The sequence below is a fragment of the Scophthalmus maximus genome, chromosome 14, assembly GCF_022379125.1.
Source record: "Scophthalmus maximus strain ysfricsl-2021 chromosome 14, ASM2237912v1, whole genome shotgun sequence".
NCBI lineage: Eukaryota > Metazoa > Chordata > Actinopteri > Pleuronectiformes > Scophthalmidae > Scophthalmus > Scophthalmus maximus.
This window is the reverse complement of record NC_061528.1, coordinates 14,474,591-14,495,000: the sequence shown is the minus strand read 5'-3', so window position 1 is coordinate 14,495,000 and position 20,410 is coordinate 14,474,591. Positions and strand designations below refer to the sequence as shown.

The following is a 20,410-nucleotide window of genomic DNA, read 5'->3' as shown; positions in this document are numbered from 1 at the left end:
GCTGGAATAGCCTCACAAATAAATCTATAATTCACATGCACCAGAGTGTGTGTTAGTGCTACACACCAGCCAACAGATATCAGCATATAGTCAGTATTGTAAAGTCTACCAAAGGATGTGGTCCAAAAGAATATTTCCTCAAAAGACCTCTGTCTCCATCTAGTGGCCTTTCCCCAGCTTTACTCAAGTCAGTGTAAAGGAAGTCAGCAAGTGAATCAGAGACAAGACTCTGTGCACGACGTTTCCTAAATTGTTACACTGAAGATTCAAACTGACCAGAGCTCCAATAGAAAGTCTGGTGCTCTTATCTGCTGCAGGGTTTCCTGAGTTGGAAACTGTTTACAGTCGATGTATCAAAGGGTTTAAAAGTAGCACTTAAGTCACTTTATCCTCACAAATGTCCGTATTTTGACTTGTCCTGACAGTAAAAGTCCAAACACTGTTAATGCCCATTAGCTAATGTTAGTGCGTGAAGCTGAGCTGCAACTTTGACCGGTTTAAAATGTCTGCTGAGAAAAAGGCCAATGAAAACTATTTTAAAGTATTTATTAAGTATTTTTATTTCATCATTTGTGTTTAAATGTTTAAAAATGTACGCTAATTGTACATTTCCGTTGGCGTGAACATGATTTAAATACATTGAATAAAGATATTAAATACAATGTGTTTGTTTAAAAGTAATAATGAAATGTCTTTATCTTTCAAAATTGAGTTAATCTCAACTAAAAAAATTGGCTCCAATAAGGAAGCAACAGAACAACTGTGCCATTGACATGAGTGTCAGAGTTAGAATGTGGGAACAGATTAAACGTCATGTCCTCTTTGACTATATGCAGGTCTATGTCACCACCTTCTGGTCCTTCAGGTGAGTAGCAGCAGGTCAACAGGTTTTTTATTTCTCAGTTCTCTTTAACAAAGGTTGGACCCACTTAAACATGACTGAGGAAAAGCTGGGAGTTTGTCTGAAGATCTGGTCCTTTCTTTTCCATTTTCTTGTCTTATGGGTCTAAAGGTGGGAAAAACACTTGTTAAGGAGTAAAAATACAACAAGCAAAAGTATCTTTTTCATTCATACACAGACCTCGTGGCCTCACAGTCTCTGTGTTAGTATCTCTCTCAGTTTCAGACATAGTTATTGAGCCTATATCCATTGCTGGACAGGGAGCAAAATGAGGCAGCGCGATTGTCCTTCAGGGCGTCCGGGGGCTTGTAGGGTGGAGCAGGGGGGTATATGTTGTGAAAGGCAGGGGGAGGCGATGATGGTTGACTCCTCTGAGCATGGGGGGGACGCTGCGACCTGTCACCGCTGCTGCTCCAGCACAGCACCAATCCGCCGCTCAGACTGAGGCAGGCCGAGGCGTAACCAAGGTACACGGCCAGGCCGATCTCATATTTTTGCCCGCTGGGGAGGAAGGGGTCGTAGAAATCCATTATGACATCGTTGGTGGTCCAGGACACGGTGATCAGACAGAGCAAGCCGGCGCAGAGGAAGCAAACCCCCCCGCTCAGCACCAGCGGAGACTTGACCAGCGAGCCACGGGCAAAGCGGGTGCACTTCATCCCCATCACGGACACCAGAGCTGCCAGGACGGAGGTGACGCAGGAGAGCACCATGAGCGCCCGCGCTGCCTGGTGTGGAGGAGAATGGATAAGCAGTTCAAATGTTGGGACCAACCCTGCTGTTATATGTGGGGTCCTGAAGACCCTCTCAATATCAACTGGATGGAATTACTGAATTCTATAAGAATTGCTTGAAATGGGATTTTAAACTTAATAAACATGTTTCAGATAGACAAAAATGATCGAACACTACTGTTTGGGGTCTCAGAGACAAATTTGTCAAAAACAATTGTACAAAGGATTTTCACGTGAATAAATCTTTAGCAAACCCATTGAATATGTATTTGTTCAGCCACAGCCCATGTGATTAGTATTTCCTGAATTGCAATGTTTACAATCCTTCAAGGTCATTTCCATATTTCTTCACACACATAAGCTCAGCTTGTGCCCATATTAGGGTTTATTGAGGTAAAAAAGTTACGTGAGGGGAACAATTATTTTAAAAAATTGCAATTGTTTTTGTCTTAACAAAGACAGCAGTGCAGTCTGTGCCACCGCAAACAACAATGAAGTAAAGCCAGTGTTAAAACCCAAGGGATAAAACTGTATTTTGATAGTCTATAGTCCATACACACACTATCACGTTCTGTCCTATCAGGTACAGTGCTTATCAATTATCAGACCACTGGCTCATTCATATAGGAATAAATAGTTTGCCGAGTGTAGTCAGAGTTGCATTAAAAGTGTAAATTATTTTGTTTTAAGAATTTATTCTGGATGCTGAGCTCCTATTGACACAGTTGTAATTTTAAAGTAATTCTCCTGGATTCACTCAAATACTTGACCTTCCATCTACCAATCTGGGGAATGCAATCTAAAACTGCATTCATCATTATAGATTAATCTCCATAATATTTAATCAGTGAATCAGAATAATTGTTATGTCTATGAACTGTACGAAAATGGTAAAAAAAACAAAAACAACCAATGTTATTATAGTTTCCAATGTGGCAATCCCCAAAAAAATGTCCAAATCCCAAAAATATTCAGGTTACAGTAACATTAAACAGAGAGAAGCAAAAAAATCCTCACATTTGAGAAACTCAAACAAGAGATTGTTGCTACATTTATGCTTAAGAAAATGACTGAATCATTTAATTGTTTATCCAAATAGCTGTAGCTGACAATTTATTTATTGTCATTTGAATTTTTCTCAGGGTAAAACACAGTAAGATACGTGCAGTGCTTTAAGTTGCTTTGGCTAAACGTGTGTATGTGTGGTACCTGCAGGTCGCGTGGCAGTGCCAGCAGAGATCTGTACAGCTCACACTGGTAAATGCCAGTGCTGTGCCACACACACTCCATCCACAGGCCTTTCATGTAGGCGGTGGCTGTGATGATGTTGGCGCCCACGTAGGCTGTGCTGCGCCAGTGGGGGAGCAGAGTCGCAACTACCGCGCCCACGAACCCCAACAGCCCTAGGAAGAAGCCCAGGAGCTGCACCGCCATGCTGGCCATGATCGGTTCCCTCGGACTGACGCTCAAACTGCAAAGCACAGAGTTACGGTCACAGTTGATGAGCATGTACACACACACAAGGAGGCAATTAATAGCATTTGGATGTCAATCATCAGGCTCATGAATCTGAATTATATCAACTGAATCAAAGAATTGATAATTTAATTATACGTAACAAGTCACCATAGGAAAAAGAAGCACTTTTGGAACAAAACTACAGTCCCCCGGGCTGAAGACGTGGCTGGATTCCTCCTCTTATCTGCATGGTTGTCCCCGGCAGTACAGTGAATTCCACTGAGCTAACATCCACAGTCACAGAGTCTGAGCCATTCCTCAAGTGTCTCCGAGAGTGCAGGCAGAAATAGCTGCCGAGACTTTCAGTATTCTGCCACAAGTCTCTGGTGAGTGGCAGATGACTGCATCTGTAACTAATGAGAGCAGTGTTCAGCTCCACCTGCTTAACGCTCTCCTCTGGGGGGGGGGAAACCACAGCAGTCTATTTGTTAAGCTCCACGACACCCCTCAGGAAGGGAGAGAGGAAATTAAACATTTACAGAAAGCGCCCAAGCTGAGAGTGCTGTTATAAACCACTAACTTTGACAATTTTTCACAGCTCTGCGGGGTATTTGAGAGAGAAAGAGAGAGAGAGAGAGAGAGAGAGAGAGAGAGAGAGAGAGAGAGAGAGAGAGAGAGAGAGAGAGAGAGAGAGAGAGAGAGAGAGAGAGACTGAATGAGTTGATCGCAGAGCTGGGCCCCAGGAAGGGACAGTAGAGACTGTTGTTGCACTAAAAGGCCAAATTCTATTAGGTTCAATTTATTTTCTGACTTGAGATCATCTTTTTGTTTGTTTTTTTGCACAGGTTGCGGTAAAAAATTCCACAACTGTCCCTCCTAGGCCTCAAGTAAAGGTCACTTTACTCACAGGAAGAAAATGTGAAACCCATGAGTAGTTAAGCATTGACTTATGTTCCTTCTCAATGTTTGGAACATAATGATCTCTAGGTGAAAAGTCTCTGAGTAATGAGCGAAAATCTTTTTTTACAACACAAGTGTAAAAACAAAACAAAACACTGAGTTACATAAATGGACAAATCATTCCTCTAACATTCAAAATTGCTTGTTGTGCCCACAAGACAATTTAAAACCAGAGGAAAAACAAACCGGTGATTTGACTTCCTCGGAAAACAGAGGCTGATTATTGTTCAGCGTTCAGCACTGCTGCTGGGGCCTCTTATATCAGAGATACAGGCCTCATTGTACTTAATGATTGACTACACAGGAGGCATGACAAGTAAGTGATGGGGACAAAAGAAAAGCTGTGACGAGCATCATGATTTGGTTCTGCTTGCCTCCAAATTAGCCTAGTTTAGTCACTAATAACATGTGCAAACCACCTAAAGGGTTAGAGCAACATTCTTCGTTCTTCCCTCTCTCCATCTAATACTCACCACAACAAGGTTACATGAGGACCACGGCGCCGTGGTCACAGGTGTCCAGACGGCACGCTCGTCCTAAGTGACAGAGATGTATTTGGAGGAGGTCCAGATAAATGCGGTCACCGGCATCTAGTCCACACTGACCAGCTCCTTCTTTCTCTGCCCCTGCTTCAACAGACAAGTACAATGTGTGTGTGCGCCGCGCGGCTGTCAAAATATGCGACTGGCCAGATATCATCATCTACATTATCCCTGTCAGCGCCCAGGAGCATCATGTCAGGGATGACATGAGAGAAAGAACATGCTCCGGACAGATAAGCAGGCCGAATGTCAAGTATTGGGAGGCAGACAGAAGAGATATTGTCCTTACTGGCGGTGCTGCTGTGCTATCAGTAACTCAGCTCCCAACATCTCCGGGTCTTTGGATGATAAGGAAATACAAAATGAAAAGAATGAATTAAAAGATAATTTCATAAAAAAAAAAAATGTCAGGTACCATGTATTGTATTTATTTACTACTACATTTATTAATTTATTAACAGTCAGGAGACATTCAAAGGGCTGACAGACACTCTGCACATCATGTTAATGTGGTACCTACTGTTTGGGCAAGCCAGGTGAGGTCTTTTAAAAGTGCAGTTTTATCCCAGGTTCATCTTCTAAGTCCATCTTCTTGCTTAGCGGGTCTTATCTCACTGTCCCCTGTGCGTCCCGACCCAGCCGTGACATCCTGTCGGTAAACACTAGAGCGTTTCCCCACTGCCCTTCTCCCGGGTCCCTCGTGTGGCGCTCGGCTCGCTATGTAAGAGCCCTGTAGCGAGGGGATGATCCTCTCCAAGGTCTGCCTGTGGGAGACGCCATTTGAATGTGGAACACTTAATAGTCTTAGTTTAGCAGGGTAATCCTGTGATTAGCAGCTGAGCACGGCTGGTTTGAGGCACACACACACACAAACACACACACACACAGTTCTGGAGGGCGGCACAGCCAGGTCGACACAGACCTTCCTTTTTTGAAAAGTCTCTTTTTATGTTCAGAGGACTGTAGAGCTGCAATCTTTTCTACCGCGCACACACACACACACACACACACACACACACACACACTAGAACAGTGTGTCGGCAGATACACACAGCACCTTCTGGCCTACAAACCGGCCACACACACCCACACCGGTGTTGTGGAGCATCAGATCCAGAACCTCCAGACTTTTAAGCTCAGCTTCTTCCCAGAGGCGGAGACTGGACGCTGCTCGCTGTTGAGCAGAAGCAGATCTATAAACTGCTTTCACTGAGCAATATTGTGTATTAACTAAGTACAATACTGCAATCATCTCTTTCTATTCTCCATTTGACATAGTCTCTTCTCTATTTAAGATTGAACTCTTTTTTTTTTTAGACATTTCCCTTATTATCTTTAGACATTGTCCATGCAAGACAATAAAGAACCTTGAACCTTAAACCTGATGTGTGAAAAAAGGGGAGGGGCGTGTCATGTCAACCATTTCACTTTGTAACTCATGCACTTTTATCAAAATATAACACTTGGGAGAAAAATAGCTACACATTACCTCGCAAATCCTATATTACCACCAATAATACCACTTTCTGCCACAGAACTCACTCTGTACACATCACTGTATGTACTGTACAGTGGTGTGCAGGACACAATGAATATTCTTTTCACTAAGTCATTCAGTAGTACTTCCGTTTCACGTCATTACTCGTGATTAGCCACTGCTAATGCAGTGAAACAAAACTTCTTTATTGTTTTTCACATTTCTCTGGTGACATGAATACTTGACCTAACTGTGGCGATGCGTTCTGCGGGCACTTCATAAACTATTTGAATACATTCAATGTTTTTCTTACCGCGAAGACGAAGGGATTTTATTTTTCCCGCGCCACAGAGCCCGCGTCATCAGAGAGAGCTAACAGAAGCTAACACAAGCTAGCAGGCAGCTAACAGGCAGCTAGCAGGCAGCCGGCTCCACCTTCACACAGCTGACACCAACCGCCTTAAAGTTCATATTATTGGTAAGACGCGTTTAAAAATCAGCGTGTCCTCCTGTAAATGTCCGTGACCACATACATGGAAACGTTTATGGAGTCGCAGCCTGCCCAGCACTAAGTTTGTGAAGAGTTCGATTTAGCTAGGTTAGCTCGTGACTTAGCATAGCCGGCTCTCTTACAGAGAGAGACGTAGAGTTTTAGCTAGGTTAGCTTAAGTTCCCTTTATAACCACAGGGCTAATTGTTGTCATGTGTTTTTAAAATGCAGTCAACTCAGCCATGGTGAGGAAGGCCTCCAGAAAGGTTGACAGGTACACGCAGACATTCAAGTCCCAGAGACAGAGGAGGACCCCCCCTGCCCCTCCAGCCAGAACCATCAGGACCCGCAGCCAGTGCATCACCAGCAGCACCAGCTTCTTCAACAGGCTCCCAGCAGAGGTGTTCCACATGATCCTGGACCAGCTGTCAGGTTAGTGGGGCTGGACACAACCTGCCCTTCACCGAGTGTCTGACACTGAATCAACCTCATCTTTAAGAGTAGTTGAGACCGACATCCAGCCCATTGCAGAGGCTTGGCTTTTTATTAAAACGGGTCAAAGTCAAGAGTCCAGTGGTGAGACAGAACAAGGTTCTCATCTTCCCTTTGGAAATATTGGACGAGATGTCTTTATGCATTTTAGTCACTGGGGGACTTGTGAACTGCAATGTCTGGATTCTGTGTTGTCGTCCTTCCGTTGTATTTATATTTTTCTTTTCTTTACTGATAAGGACCCGTGTGTCTGGAATAAAGATTAATCTTCATACAGCATGAGAGATAAACAATATACAGAATCATAACATGAAAAGAAACTGCTACAAGTCCTAACATTTTGTCATGTGCCTTAATTTTCTGCACTTCAGATATTTTTGTTTACTCCATGTGAGGTTTTCTACATTCATTAATGGCAACATCATTTGTGTTACATGTTAATTTAAAAACTTTTAATAAATATCCTCAATTACAGGTCTACTTTTAGGAAACCACTAAACAAGCCAGCAAAGAAAATCATGCTTTTCAAGGCATAATATTCATTTGATTTTTCTTCGAATAAGTTGTTAAACTCAGACAAAACATAAACGAAATGGAATATTCATTTTCAAAGGGGACATGTCCTCAGCGAATGAAAATGTTTGTGTCCGTATCAGTGCTGGAGATCAGTGTGTTCAGCATGGTGTCCAAAGAAATCACTCAGTGCATTGTGGACCACATCTCCACCCTGGCCTGGAGGAATAAAGTGATCACCCAAAGCTTTCACCCCTCCACCCGCTTGGAGCTGACGTCTACTGTTGCACACTACAGGAACCTGGGTAATGTTCAATGTTTTCTCTTGTGCAATCACCACACAGTACTTAGGGATACGCTACCATGTGAAATGAATGACACTAGAATTTGACATTTGATAACGTGCTTTTGTGTTGATCGGCTCAGGTTTATTGTTCAAGCGATGCACCCTGCTGCTGCCAACGAAAGAGAGGTTAAAGTTGATCTTCAGCATGTTTGCACAGGTAAGACAGATGAAGGTGAGTTGACGATCAAAAACAGAATATTGTGTGAAATGCATTAGTCTATTGTCTTTTGACGGGGCCATAGAGCATAGGAATATGAGAGAATACGTTTATGAGTTTCCAAGTCATTATGCACATTTAATTGAGATTAGAAATTAAAAAACCTCATTGTCTTTATGAAGATTTTTATTTAAAATATTTCAATATTTTTACGTTTCACCTCAGCTTTAATATTGGAAAATGTCTTATTGCACATCCCTACATACTTATTGATGGTAACATATAGTATTAAATGGGCATAATAATCTTATCAATTTGAATTTGTGATTTGTCTCAGATTCCCTGCTTCATGCTGGAGCATTGTCTAGTTCCCGACTGCATTGGCTTTACCAGCTGTGGTGTCTTCCTCCAGGTGTGGGAAAATATTTAATAAATAGATTCATGAATGTTAATTAAAGAATTCAAAATTCAGATACAGCTATTAACAGCTAGTAACATGTCAAAGTGCATTGTCTTTTTCATTAGCAAACCTTCCTCTATAGAATAGAGACATTCCCTCTGGCATTTGTGTTTTTACATGTCAGTGTTAATAGCACTTAATGCGGCATAACATAGCAAACACTCCTTTATTATACCTTATTATAATAAAGGTTTTCTTATTAATTGTTCTAATATACCTTTATAATATGTGGCGATGCCTTAGACACCTGGAAACCATGGAAAAAAGGACTTCAGGTAGAAACACTGAATATATGATACGGGGGAAACTTAGGCAAATAATAATAATATAATAATACACTTTATTATGGCTCACCTTTGTCTCGCCTTTGTGTCCCACCCCTTTACTTATTTGAGCAAGGAAAAAATATGAAATAATGACATTATGAAATGAAAACATACGGTGATGTTGATTCCTTCGCAGACGCTCATTGCAGGGTGGGATGAGCTGGAGTGCCACAGAGTGTTCAACTTCCTGTGTGAGCACACAAACCTGCTGCCAAGAATGGAGGCAGTCATCACTGCAAAACCAGGTGTGTGTTTCAGTGTGTGGGTACCAAAACACTGCTGGACGTAGGGGAGCACAGTGTTATATGAAAAACAATTAATCATGGAGGATTCCATACGATTCATTTATTAATAATTGATTCATTCATTAATAATTGATTAAGTCATTCTCTCCATTAAACCCATGATGTCCAGTCTACAAATCCTTGTAAATCATTCATTCCACTCTCTATGGCTCAGATAGGTGGTGGTGATTTTCACGATTATCTGAGTTAGTTAAAATCTGAGTGGTTAAACAACAGAGAGGAGAATGAGCCAATAGTTGTGCAGCCAGGTAAAGCGAAATGACTCGTAAAATCCTCAATTTGAGTTGTGTGAATGTCTGTCGTCAGGGGTGAGGCAGTACAAGGAGCTGCAGCTCCGGCTCTTCTGTCGTCGGGTTCTGTTGGACCCATGGCTGACTGAGCCAGACTGTCAGTTCTGGCTGAGGCAACTTCTCAGGTCTTTGCCCATGGTCAGCCAGGCTCGCCTACTGTTCATCCTCTACGGACCCCTGCTGCCTGAGGGTAAGATAACTCTCACTTAACAGTTAATAAAATCAATCAATCATGACAGTAAGTCAGGTTTGTGTTTTTGCTGAGAAAGATGTTTCCTGATGTACACTCACACCCTGACAACATGATCAGAAATGTTCCTTTTCTAGTTTTCTCTTTGCCCTAGTTAAATTCCATGACTTATAGATACGTGGGGAGTATTAATCCTGGAACTCTTATAGCACCAGATTTCTCTCCAGCAAAACCAAAAAGCAAATGTTGTGTTGAAATCTGATTACAATGTACAATGTAAGGTGATCAATTTGAGCAACCAGGAATGTATTATGACACTTATGAAACATCATAGTGTCTCTACCTGCAGGCTCTCTCGGTTGGCAGGACGTGGTAGAGCGAGTGCTGCCTCACACTGCCCTGTGGGAACTGGCCAGGACCGTCCTCCTGCTTAATGGCAACCTTCAAGTGAAGGGCTGGACCTTCGACTCGATGCTGGTGGTCCTGGAGGAGCTCATTGGTATCATACTTGTCTTCAAGACTTAAACATAGGCTCCCATAAGCAAAGTAGTCTCTATTAATAGTATAGTATTAAGTAGATGCCCAGAGAAAGACTAATGATGCATCGATTAATCTGGCAAGCCACAATTTGACTTGGGGAGATTCTGTCTTTATGTTAATTCTAAACTTTTCAATATACAGTACCAGTCAAAAGTTTAGAAACGCTTTCTTATTCACTTGAATGGGAAAGTGTGTCAAAACTTTTGACTGGTACTGTATATATATATATATATATATACACATACATATATATGGGTGTGAAAATGAAGATTGTAGCGTAAATGAACAGTGTGATAGACCTGATTGTCCTCTTCACCACGTGCAGTCATTCCCCAGCCATGGCATTTGGAGAACGTGGCTCGTCTCTTGGTCCTGTGTGGCAGCAGCCTCTGCTACACTGTGCTTGCCAGCAGGGCCGTGAACGGTCGACTGGTGGAGATCTCCAGACTCATCGTCTACATCATACTGGTGAGGTCATCGGCCGCAGAGAGTTGCACTTGGTTTATCTGCGTAGTGTGGGCTTTTGATTTAGTGTAAGATATATGCCAGCCTCTACCTTTTCCGATTTGATTAGATCCGGTCTGACTGCATGATTAGTTTTTGGATATTAGATTAAACAACAGATTCAGGATGTTAATTGTGCATCAAGAAATCGCAGAATTGTGAAATGAATCATTGCTTGACCCTGGTACGCTGTGACACATTTTGCCAGGCCTGCTCCTCCCAGTTCAGGCTCGGGGGGAAGACACCTACCTAGCATGCATTAGGGCAGGAGGCAGAGACATTGGTTGGACTGGTCCCTGTTCCATTACAACAGTTTTAATAAACCATCATCTTTAAGAGCCACTTACAGTGATTTGCTGTCACAGCAGTTTATATTCAAATATTTCGGAATCAGATTTCTGAAACCGCGGAACAAGCTAGGTGATATCGTTATTGAGAGGACATTTTCTCAGTTGAACCTGATTTTATTCTATTACATACCTGTAATACCTATATTTTGATTGAAAGTGTCAGTCAGTCAGTAAGTCAGGTAAAAACTACTCCATCTAATTATTTTTGACTCAAAATGTTCTGCTTTGTGTGGCTTCGCGCACAGGTGTGTGAGAAGGACGGCTACTACATGAGCTGGGCGGTGAAGTTGGTCCAACACATCTGCCAAGTCTTCCACAGTGCTCCCGAAAAGTTCTGCTTCATCCAACACCTGGAGAGCATGTTCACAGAGATCACCAGGGAGTTCTTTGAGCTTTCTCTAGCAGGCAAGTCGTGGCAGTTTTGTTATTTTTGGAGTGTTCCATAAAGTTCTTTAGTCCCAACACCAAAAATACATCTGGGACAAATTGGGATGGATAACATGAACCTGTGATGACTCTTAGCACCAAGTGATATAACAGCACAATATTATAATGTTGAAATCATAAAGGGATTTTAATGTTTAACATAAAAACAATATGAATGGGGGTTGAGTGAATGAGATTCACTGATGGTGAGATTTAGAATGTATAAGGTGGTTGAGTGTAAGTGGAGAAAAGGTTTTCACCTGCGTTGTGGCTGTGCGTGTACGTGTGTAACAGCTCAGACAGACCGCTTCTATAGGCGTTGTCTCAATTTGGCCACCGAGAGCAAACCATTATTTGTCTCTGACTACATCTATCCTTAAAGTGTATGGATTGGGAGTAGGGGATAGCATTTTTTTAAAAAGTATTTATTTTATATATTCCTATGAGTCACTGCCGCCACTCTCTATGACTATTTATGAAATTTGTATTCTCAAGACAACTGGAGCACAAACCTTTTGGTGAGTGACCTTTTACAGCCAGGCAATGCCCACTTGTGACCCTCACCATATGTGTCCGTGAGCTGTTAAGTTAAAAAAGAAATCAATAATGCCATTACATCGTGTTCCAGTAAACCACCTTGAAGACAGGGAGACTTTCCAGAACCTGTGCATCCTCCTGGACTCCAGCGCTCGCTTCCACACCAAATTCCTCCACATGCTGCTGAAATAGAAACATGACGAGATGTGAAAAAGAGGAAGGAGAGATGGAGAAGAGACAAGCGCCAATAATGAGGGTCAGCTGAAGAGAGAAGGAGAGAGTCATAAGACCTTTAAAACAACAGTAAAGAATTGAACATGGGAGGGGTTGTCACAGTAGCGTTGACAGTTCAGAGAAATCTCGGGAGGAATTAAGTTGACAGTTCGCTATGTGCCATAAACAATGTTACATTTGCTGGTTGAAAATGGATTTTTATAAGCAGTATTTAATATTTATTCATTCACAGCAACAGTATTTATATAACACTATTCATTGTATCCACGTTGAATCTCTCTGTGTAAACATAGTTGCAATACAATATTCACATTGTTTTTGTGTAATTTATTAAATTGATATTTTCAGTTCTAAATTGTCTTCATTTACAAAAACACAGCGAGCACAAATAATACAAGTTAACATCCTCCAGGTTGTACAATATTCAGCACTTAACATTTAAAAACAAAAACAAATATGTCTATGAAATCACATGTCATCGGATATAAAATAAGCCGTTTCAAATACAAATGTTTAAATAGTACGTATAAGAAAATGGTATGGAGGATATTTTGGATTTAAAACATATTCATACTGTATTCACGTCAGTTTTAGTGATGTGTAACAAGAAGGTTCTACAGAGAGTTTTATATTTAAATGGAGTAGTCATATACAAATCATACTCATTCATGTTTATATTTTTTAAAACATGGTAGCACGAACAGGAAGCACTAGGCTATTTGACATTGACGTTTAAGGCCTGCAACATCAAGTGTGACGAGTCCTCCATGAGATCGAGTTCACCACGTCCACAACGCGTCCACGCTCAACAGCTCTTCAGTCGTTCATGTGCTCATTGTTTTGATATGATCTGGCAGGGGGGGAAAAAACAGAAAAAAAATAGTTTTCTCCAGTGAGCCTGGTTGTGATTCATTTGAACATGTGTTTTGGATACAGGTTCAAAATGAAAAAAAAGCAAAGAAGATTTTTTCATGATTTGAAAAAGACCGAATCTTAGTGGTTACAGAAATAGTTTCAGTGGATCCTGTGTTTATTAGCATCAGGCCATGTGTACGGACGGATGTTTAAGTTCTACATTCAAATTGGACAAACAGAGGTCAAAACAATAAATCCACATTCTACACCACACAAAAGGCCCTTATGGATGGGATTCATTAATGTAGCGGGAGGTTGAGTGATTTAAATATCACGTGATATTTTTCTCTTTTAGTGACAAACAGAGTGCTGATAACTATTGTTTTTGGGGAAAGCTCAGTTGACCTCCCGAGATTCAAATCCCATCCAGAGGGATGCTGAAATACAATCTACCACCACAGTTTAACACTTTACATGTTGACATGATACAGCTCGGTGATACTTACTGTGCAATTTGCTCTATGAGTGTGGGGGGAAAAAAGATGTCTCAATAAGTGTGGCAGACGGGATGCAGACAGCAGTTGAACATTGAAATAGAAATTCTGAGCCCTTGTTTCTCTTTTGGACTAAAATATGACACTTTGAATAAAAGTTCCAATCAGACATGTTACCTTGCAGCCAGTCCAGCCCTTCCTGTAGGCCCTCTCCCCTGATAGCATTGCTGGCACTGAAAAAAAATAACAAGGAGTTAATCTCCTCGTGCCACACACACGCATGCACACACCCACTTTCTCATTTCTTGGATCCTGGATGTTTAAAGCTGTTTCTGGCTGTTAATCCATCTGCCTCCCATCTGTCCAGGGTGGAACAAAACATGTATATCAAAGAGCAAGGCTTTTAGATAATTACACATTGTTCCCTCTAATGTTTAACCTGTGAGCAATTGGGGAGGGGGCCACGGGGGACGGGACAATACCAGTAAAATAGTAGTCAAGGAAACTGACCCAGGAAGTAGCCAGAGAGTAAACAACATCCCTGGTCACTTTATTGTCTCAGTTTAAGACTTTAAGCTGTGAGGGGGAAGTGAGCTCGGGTCAACTAAATCCAAGTTCACTTCCTTCAACGCTGCCCTACCACTTCAATGATTCCTTTCCTCAAGAGACACCTCATCGGGTGGATATTTTGTTTTACAGTGACGAGGTCACATGAATGTAAACAACCAAACTTTTTGGACTGAGTGTAACCAGAGTACTGTAAAGCGAGAAGCAGACTGATGGTGTGAAGCCTGTTTGGACAGATCTGACAGATACACATTACCAGATGTGCCAGGGTTTGTCTCTGATGTTCTCCAAACACAGCATCTGTGAGACCTTGACCGAGGACACGGCGTCCCGCAGATCCATCTTGTTTGCATAGAACAACACTGGCATCTTTCTGCCGCGGATATCTACAGTGGGTGGTAAGACAAGACACCTGTGAGCTGATATCTTTTGTGAATATTTAATATCTCTAAAATTGTATTTTGTTAAATTATAACATGTTGAAATTTGTAGTTCTTAAAGAAAGGCAATCTCTGGAAGCGTTTCCAGGGAGGACAAACAAATCACAACACAAGATATGTTGTTAAATCTAAATGTATAATCGAATACAAATGTTAATTAGCTTCAAATAGTCAATTTGTGACCAGATATACTGCATAAAGAGGGAATATTTGAAACAACTTTTTACTCCATTATTTCACTGATGAACCCATGTTTTGAAATAGTCTAACACATCCTGGTGGACAATATTCGCAGACATTATAAACATATCAGTGTTTGTTTTTTTTCAATAAGAGCGAGACTGACTATGGGTGGGTTTTGTACCTTCGTGGCTGAGAAGAGTGTCCAGCTCCTCTTTAGCAACAACCATTCTCAGTTTGTCTCCACTGTCGATGACAAATATGATGGCATGGCTTTCCCTGAGGAACGAGACGAGAGAAAGGCGTCACAACCGACACACAGACCCACGAGTGTGTCATAACATTTGATGAGTGATGGGCAAATTGTGCGTTTCCTACTTGTAGTAATGCTCCCAAAGGTTTCTGTATCTGCTCTGGCCAGACATATCAAACACTGTGAAAGACAGGCTGCACACAGCGGCAAGGAGAGACAAACAACAACATTTAAACTGTCATTTATGACAAATAGTTAAAATAGAAAAATTAAATAAATATTTAGAATTCTACCTTGAGTTCTTGAACTTTTCAATGTTGAAGCCAATTGTTGGGACAATGTCTTGTGCCTGCGCCTGCATCCACCGACACACACACACACACACACACACGGACACAGACATACATGCACACGCAAACACAAACACACAAAGACAGACAAGTAATGGCAAGAGTATGTCAACAGGGAAATGGAGTGAGGAAAGTATGATGACGGGCTTTACCTGACTAACATGTTTCCACTCCTCTGACAATGGGCCTAAATGATTGGAATGCTGAAAACAATCGGTGGACGATTGCAGTGAAATCAAGAAGATTTTGTCAGGGCCTTTCTCACAAGCTTTTCTTCAAAAAGCATCATTGTATCATTAAAGATTTGTGTGCGCTCACATGGCAGGAGAACATACACAAAGGGCCTCTCAGTTCCACAACAAGCTGTTCTCAGCGAAACATTAACAGCTGCCCCGCAGCGTCGTGCACTCACATTGGCCGGTTTCAGTTGGTTGATGATGGTGGTTTTGCCGCTGTTGTCCAGTCCCAAACACAAGACGTTGACCTCTTTCTTCTTCAGGCCGAGCCAGCCCGACAGTTTGTCCAGCAGCCCCATGAGCCCCAGTTACCGCTTCACCATTTATGTTTTCTCCACAACACAATCAGCCCATCTGATCACTGCTAATTAAATGTGCAAAGTCTCGCGAAAGCAAAAAATAAACATAGCCGCGAATAGCGTGTCCCCTCACTTGCTGAGAAGAGTGTCACAGGCTGAGATGCCGCCCGGGCATCCCAGCTTGAGTCAGGTAATCCTATTAGAGTGAATTAAGCCTTTGTGAACCGCCCGGTGACCTGATCACGGGAGTGTGGAGCTTCCCAGTCTGCCCCGATCCTAATGTACCTGATTTATTACTCTCAAGTTCAGGGTTTCTTTCTTTGAACAACATATCAACGGTTACATTTGCATAATAACGTGAAGAATTTTATTTGGATTTATCCCATGGCAGCTCCGGGGAGGCTCACTGGTCCAATAGCTCCATCTCTTGGTTATTAGTTAGGTGAACACGTTGGTGAATGTTGCCAGGTTAAAAACCTTGACAGTAATATCATTACATTTTGTTTTGTTTATGTCTTTGTGCAGCACTTCTACACGTGTTTTGAGAAGCAACCAAAAACAAGAGCATTTCACAACCTGAAACGTTTTAAATAGCATTTCTTCCACTGAATCAACGCCGCTCCGATTGTCTCTGCTCCGCCGAGACAAAGATCGAGAAAGAAGATGAAATGAGCAGCCAACCACCAGAACTGTTCATCTTTATTTGCAAATAAATATCCGCTGTAACTGCCTCTTACAGTGTGCAAGATCTACAACATCTCTTTGGAAATCATAGAAAAATAAAATACAAGAATTAGAAGTATAGTACTTGTACTTTGTACAAAAGAACGTCCTAACATTGCTCAGCAGTAGAACATGCTAAACAAACAGCATCTGATATTCGCCATATTCTGTCGAGGGGTGGTGAGCGTGAGCGCGGTGTGTGTGCAAATATGTCCACGTGTTCAGATGTGTTTGCGTGCACCTTTTCCTACTGACGGCCTGGACGTGTAACTCCACTGCGACCCGGAGGCACAGATCTCTGGATCCAGTTTGCTGTTGACTCAAATCATCCAGTTTGTCATTAAAAAGCCAGAGCTGGAGAGGCAGACGTCCGCTCTCTTGGATATGGATCACATAACTCAAACGAATGGCTAGGTCCTTTGACTACACAGAAACTTATGAACTGCTGTCAAGTGTTTCCGTCTTGCGAACTGTAAGGCAATTCAATGTGTGTGTGTGTGTGTGTGTTGATCTGTGTGTGTGTGTGTGTGTGTTTGTAACTGTTGACGTGAGAGTGACACATGAAGAGTTGTGATGCTGCTGTTAATGCTCACCATTCTTTTCTCTTCCTTCCTTAAAAAGTCGTTTCATCTCTCTGTCCTGATCTCACAAACCCCCGGAGGCCGTCTCTCCTCGCCCCTTTCCCCCAACCCTCCCTCTGACTCAGCTAACTAGTTTTAATCTGCAGAACTTTCTGTTTGCCATCAGCTTAGAGAATGAACAAAAAAACAACAACATCTGAATACACCTGACATCATCTACTGCAGTTTCAAACAGTTTTCACTTCACAATACGCATATTCTACACCGATTCCCCAAACTGCCACAACCTTTGCACGACCACAACCTAAGCACAGACTGCAGTAGACGCGGCGCTCGCTACCTCAAATCCGTCTGGTGGCTTTACACCTGAGACCATTCAGCGTCCCAGAAGTGAAAAACCACCTCCTGCGTTAGTGTGTGTGTGTGCAAAAAGAAACAATCAATGTGTATGAATAGAAATTTTCATGTTAAGTTTCCAGACAGCACCTCCTCCTCTACAGTATCTAAGATGTGTGAACATTCATATGTTAAGACAGTGGAGATGTGCGTACTCTGATAATGTATAACATTCACAATCTCAAAAAAATTAATAAATATTGAGCTGCTCACACGACTCACACAGCTGTGAGTACACTGGTAGATAAAAACTGTCAGACTTTGACGTTCATGGTCGTCTGAAGGCAACGGATCCGGGTTTGCATGTGACAGGTGGACATCGTGCGTGTGTGTGTGTGTGTGTGTGTGTGTGTGTGTGTGTGTGTGTGTGAGTGTGTGTGAGTGTGTGTGAGCCTCATGTTTATATGTCAACAAGAGTCGTCTCATTGCACAATTCTTTACCTCTCTCTGAGATACAGAGGTGACTGCATAACACTGTATTGCTGACTTGGATAAAAATTCCTAAATAAATAAAACACTTTTAAATAGGATCCAGATTTACTAGGGCTTTCACATACAGGACTGCACATATATAGATATTAGGTTATGATAATAATTATCGATCAATTGTCTATACACTTTTGAAACATTCAACAAATCTCTAACTCGCTCCTCGCGTCTTCCTTCAAGTATTAGCGTACGGAATTCTCTGGGCGGAGAGGGCAAAAACGAAAGCGATGCAAATCATAAATAATACTTTCGTGATAAATTCTTGAACTCCAAAATAAGAAATACTGAGGGTTTTTTTTTTCAATCGACAAAACTATTTTTCGATTGCACACCTGATAGCAGCTACATGAGCACATAACTCGGAGCGAGAAAAGAACAAAACAAAACAAAAAGAGTAGATTATATTTGCAAATCTACACCTCTAGATATTGTTGCTCCACACAAAAAGTACAGCTGCTGCAACAAGGCATTACATTCCCCTAAGTGAGGGCCTGGGCCAGTCCGTAGAGTCTGTCAGGCTGTAATAGTCTGGTATGCTGGGACCAGGTATACTGGGAAAGGGGTGTATAGTAGAAAAAAAGTCTGTTACTACTAGATGTGAGGGAGACCACGGGGCAGTCTGCTGTGCTAGTCGGTCCAATGACCTCCTGTAGAGGAGGGGCTAAGACTCAGGCACAGGCCGCAGACTGTCCGTCCTACGGTCTAGACTTCGCTTTCGTCTGCTCCGTCCGGTGGTCCGTCCCGGGCTGTGCGAGTGGGCGTCCTCATACGTGGAAACCCTTCTCCTGCTCGTGCAGCAGCTGGAGGCGGAGTGTCTGTAAGCTGCTGATGATCCGCCTCTGGTGGCCGATCAGCTCCACCCCGGTACGCCTCACTTCTCTAGGTCGAGAGGGGGAATACAAACACACGGGAGGCGCAAACACACAAACACACAGCACTTGTGAGGACGCCTGTGAACTTTTATTCATTTTGTGACCCTTTTTTGGAGGCCGCAACATACAGTATTTATACTGCCTGATAGATCTGGTTCGCTTTGACCCTGTGAGTGAGGATAAACCAAAGATCTTCCTTTTCTAATACTTAAGTCAGATCACATACACACTGAGTTCCTTTTGGTTACAACGTGAATCAAAAAGGGGAACAGCATCTCAAGCACTGGGGATTGCATTGTCCATCTTATCTTTTAAAGATACATTTTCATTAGTGTCAAAGATTTTGACATAAATTGCTGGTCGTCATTATTACCTCCACCATGGAGATTATGTTTACTCTCCCGTCTGTTTATCTGTTGGTTTGTCAGCAGAATTACACAAAAACTACTGAATGTATTTCAATGAAACTTGGTGGAAGGATGGGACGTGGGCCAAGACAGAACCCATTTCATTTTGGATCCGATCCAGGAATGTTTTGCAAGATTTAATTTTTAATTATCTTTTACATTTTCACCAATTTCCCAGGGAATAATTAGTGGATCTTGATGAAAGAAATAAGGCATATTTAGGGCCTGATATGTACAGTATGAGTGTGTGCAATTTGTTGTATCTTAATGAATATAAGGGAACTGGAGGTATGTGCTCTACCGAGTGCCAGTCTAGGTTATGGGGTTGGTTTGTTTGTTTGTCAGCAGGATTGTGAAAAAACTACAGAATGCATTTCACTGAAACTTGGTGGAAGGATGGGACACGGGCCAAAAAAAGAACCCATTAAAATTTGGCGCCGATCCAGACGAAGATGCGGCCCCGGAAGTTTTCTATCTTTTTCTTAAACATTGCTGGACGTAGTGAAATGAAATGTGGTTACATAAGGAACTGTTGGGACTCGACTGAGTGCCATTGAAGCTGATAAGATAATTATCTATGCTTAGCATAAAGCCGTGTTATTTCACGTAATTCATTTCTTGTTGGACTGAAATCAGTGCTTGACTGTGTGCTGGGATTTGACTACTTCTGTCATATGTACCTTTCTACCAGGTGTGCATTAGAATGCGCCCATGCTGTGTCTCATTTCTCATTCTTCCGTATTTCACACTTGCTATTTTGAGACGCTGGCAACATGCGGTGCACTCAAAGCGGTCCTGAGTGTGAAGAGCTGGGCGCTTCTCAACATCAACGGTCGCCAACTCGGGTGCGTAGGGACCACAAACACATGTTCAAAACTTGTGAAAATGTACACAAGAAAGTACATTTTCAAGTCAAGTGAGCAAAAAAGCCCGTAAATATTTTGACATTGTGATCCAATGTTGTGATCGTCAATACAGGTGAATGCACAACAGTCTTTTTTATACGAGACAACACTACCCGGTACAAATATATATA

At 42.1% G+C, this 20,410-nt stretch overlaps 4 protein-coding genes across 15 annotated transcripts in view; 1 reads left to right on the top strand and 3 right to left on the bottom strand.

Moving 5' to 3' along the window:
- Nucleotides 1-531: 531 nt before the first annotated feature.
- On the bottom strand, nt 532-5,675 carry LOC118282505 (claudin-14). Of its 4 annotated transcripts, none has more exons than XM_035603625.2 (5): nt 5,116-5,675; nt 4,885-4,933; nt 4,527-4,682; nt 2,845-3,106; nt 532-1,629 (listed from the first exon to the last, which is right to left on the bottom strand). In XM_035603625.2, exons 4-5 carry the CDS (start codon nt 3,076-3,078, stop codon nt 1,123-1,125), a joined length of 741 nt encoding a protein of 246 aa, XP_035459518.1. In that variant the 5' UTR covers nt 3,079-3,106; nt 4,527-4,682; nt 4,885-4,933; nt 5,116-5,675; the 3' UTR covers nt 532-1,122. The 4 variants fall into 4 exon arrangements, with proteins under 4 accessions (XP_035459518.1, XP_035459520.1, XP_035459521.1 ...); XM_035603627.2 differs by having other exon boundaries at nt 4,527-4,679; XM_035603628.2 differs by lacking the exons at nt 4,527-4,682; nt 4,885-4,933; nt 5,116-5,675 and adding an exon at nt 3,255-3,563.
- A 159-nt stretch (nt 5,676-5,834) lies between these two features.
- LOC118282503 (F-box only protein 47-like) lies at nt 5,835-12,582 on the top strand. Of its 3 annotated transcripts, none has more exons than XM_035603619.2 (11): nt 5,837-6,550; nt 6,794-6,994; nt 7,711-7,872; nt 7,994-8,070; nt 8,408-8,482; nt 8,993-9,101; nt 9,468-9,641; nt 9,976-10,140; nt 10,507-10,649; nt 11,281-11,440; nt 12,090-12,582. In XM_035603619.2, the coding sequence occupies exons 2-11, from the start codon at nt 6,805-6,807 to the stop codon at nt 12,188-12,190; spliced, it is 1,356 nt and encodes a 451-aa protein (XP_035459512.1). In that variant the 5' UTR covers nt 5,837-6,550; nt 6,794-6,804; the 3' UTR covers nt 12,191-12,582. The 3 variants fall into 3 exon arrangements, with proteins under 3 accessions (XP_035459514.1, XP_035459512.1, XP_035459513.1); XM_035603620.2 differs by having other exon boundaries at nt 5,844-6,550; nt 9,991-10,140; XM_035603621.2 differs by lacking the exon at nt 8,408-8,482 and having other exon boundaries at nt 5,835-6,550.
- On the bottom strand, nt 12,545-16,131 carry LOC118282506 (ADP-ribosylation factor-like protein 6). Of its 4 annotated transcripts, XM_035603629.2 has the most exons (9): nt 15,784-16,119; nt 15,524-15,574; nt 15,315-15,376; nt 15,147-15,215; nt 14,953-15,047; nt 14,405-14,534; nt 13,759-13,814; nt 13,594-13,606; nt 12,545-13,082 (listed from the first exon to the last, which is right to left on the bottom strand). In XM_035603629.2, exons 1-9 carry the CDS (start codon nt 15,904-15,906, stop codon nt 13,049-13,051), a joined length of 633 nt encoding a protein of 210 aa, XP_035459522.1. In that variant the 5' UTR covers nt 15,907-16,119; the 3' UTR covers nt 12,545-13,048. The 4 variants fall into 4 exon arrangements, with proteins under 4 accessions (XP_035459522.1, XP_035459523.1, XP_035459524.1 ...); XM_035603630.2 differs by lacking the exon at nt 13,594-13,606 and having other exon boundaries at nt 15,784-16,131; XM_035603631.2 differs by lacking the exon at nt 15,524-15,574 and having other exon boundaries at nt 15,784-16,115.
- A 454-nt stretch (nt 16,132-16,585) lies between these two features.
- LOC118282502 (ephrin type-A receptor 6-like) overlaps nt 16,586-20,410 on the bottom strand; it is a 291,167-nt gene continuing 287,342 nt past the window's right edge. For 2 of the 4 annotated variants that reach the window (XM_047337335.1, XM_047337338.1), the window contains one exon: nt 16,586-18,972. In XM_047337335.1, coding sequence (XP_047193291.1) covers nt 18,798-18,972 — 175 coding nt within the window. In that variant the 3' untranslated portion in view covers nt 16,586-18,797. Of the gene's footprint in view, nt 18,975-20,054; nt 20,215-20,410 lie in introns of all 4 variants that reach the window. The other 2 variants (XR_007032131.1, XM_047337337.1) reach the window with 2 other exon arrangements.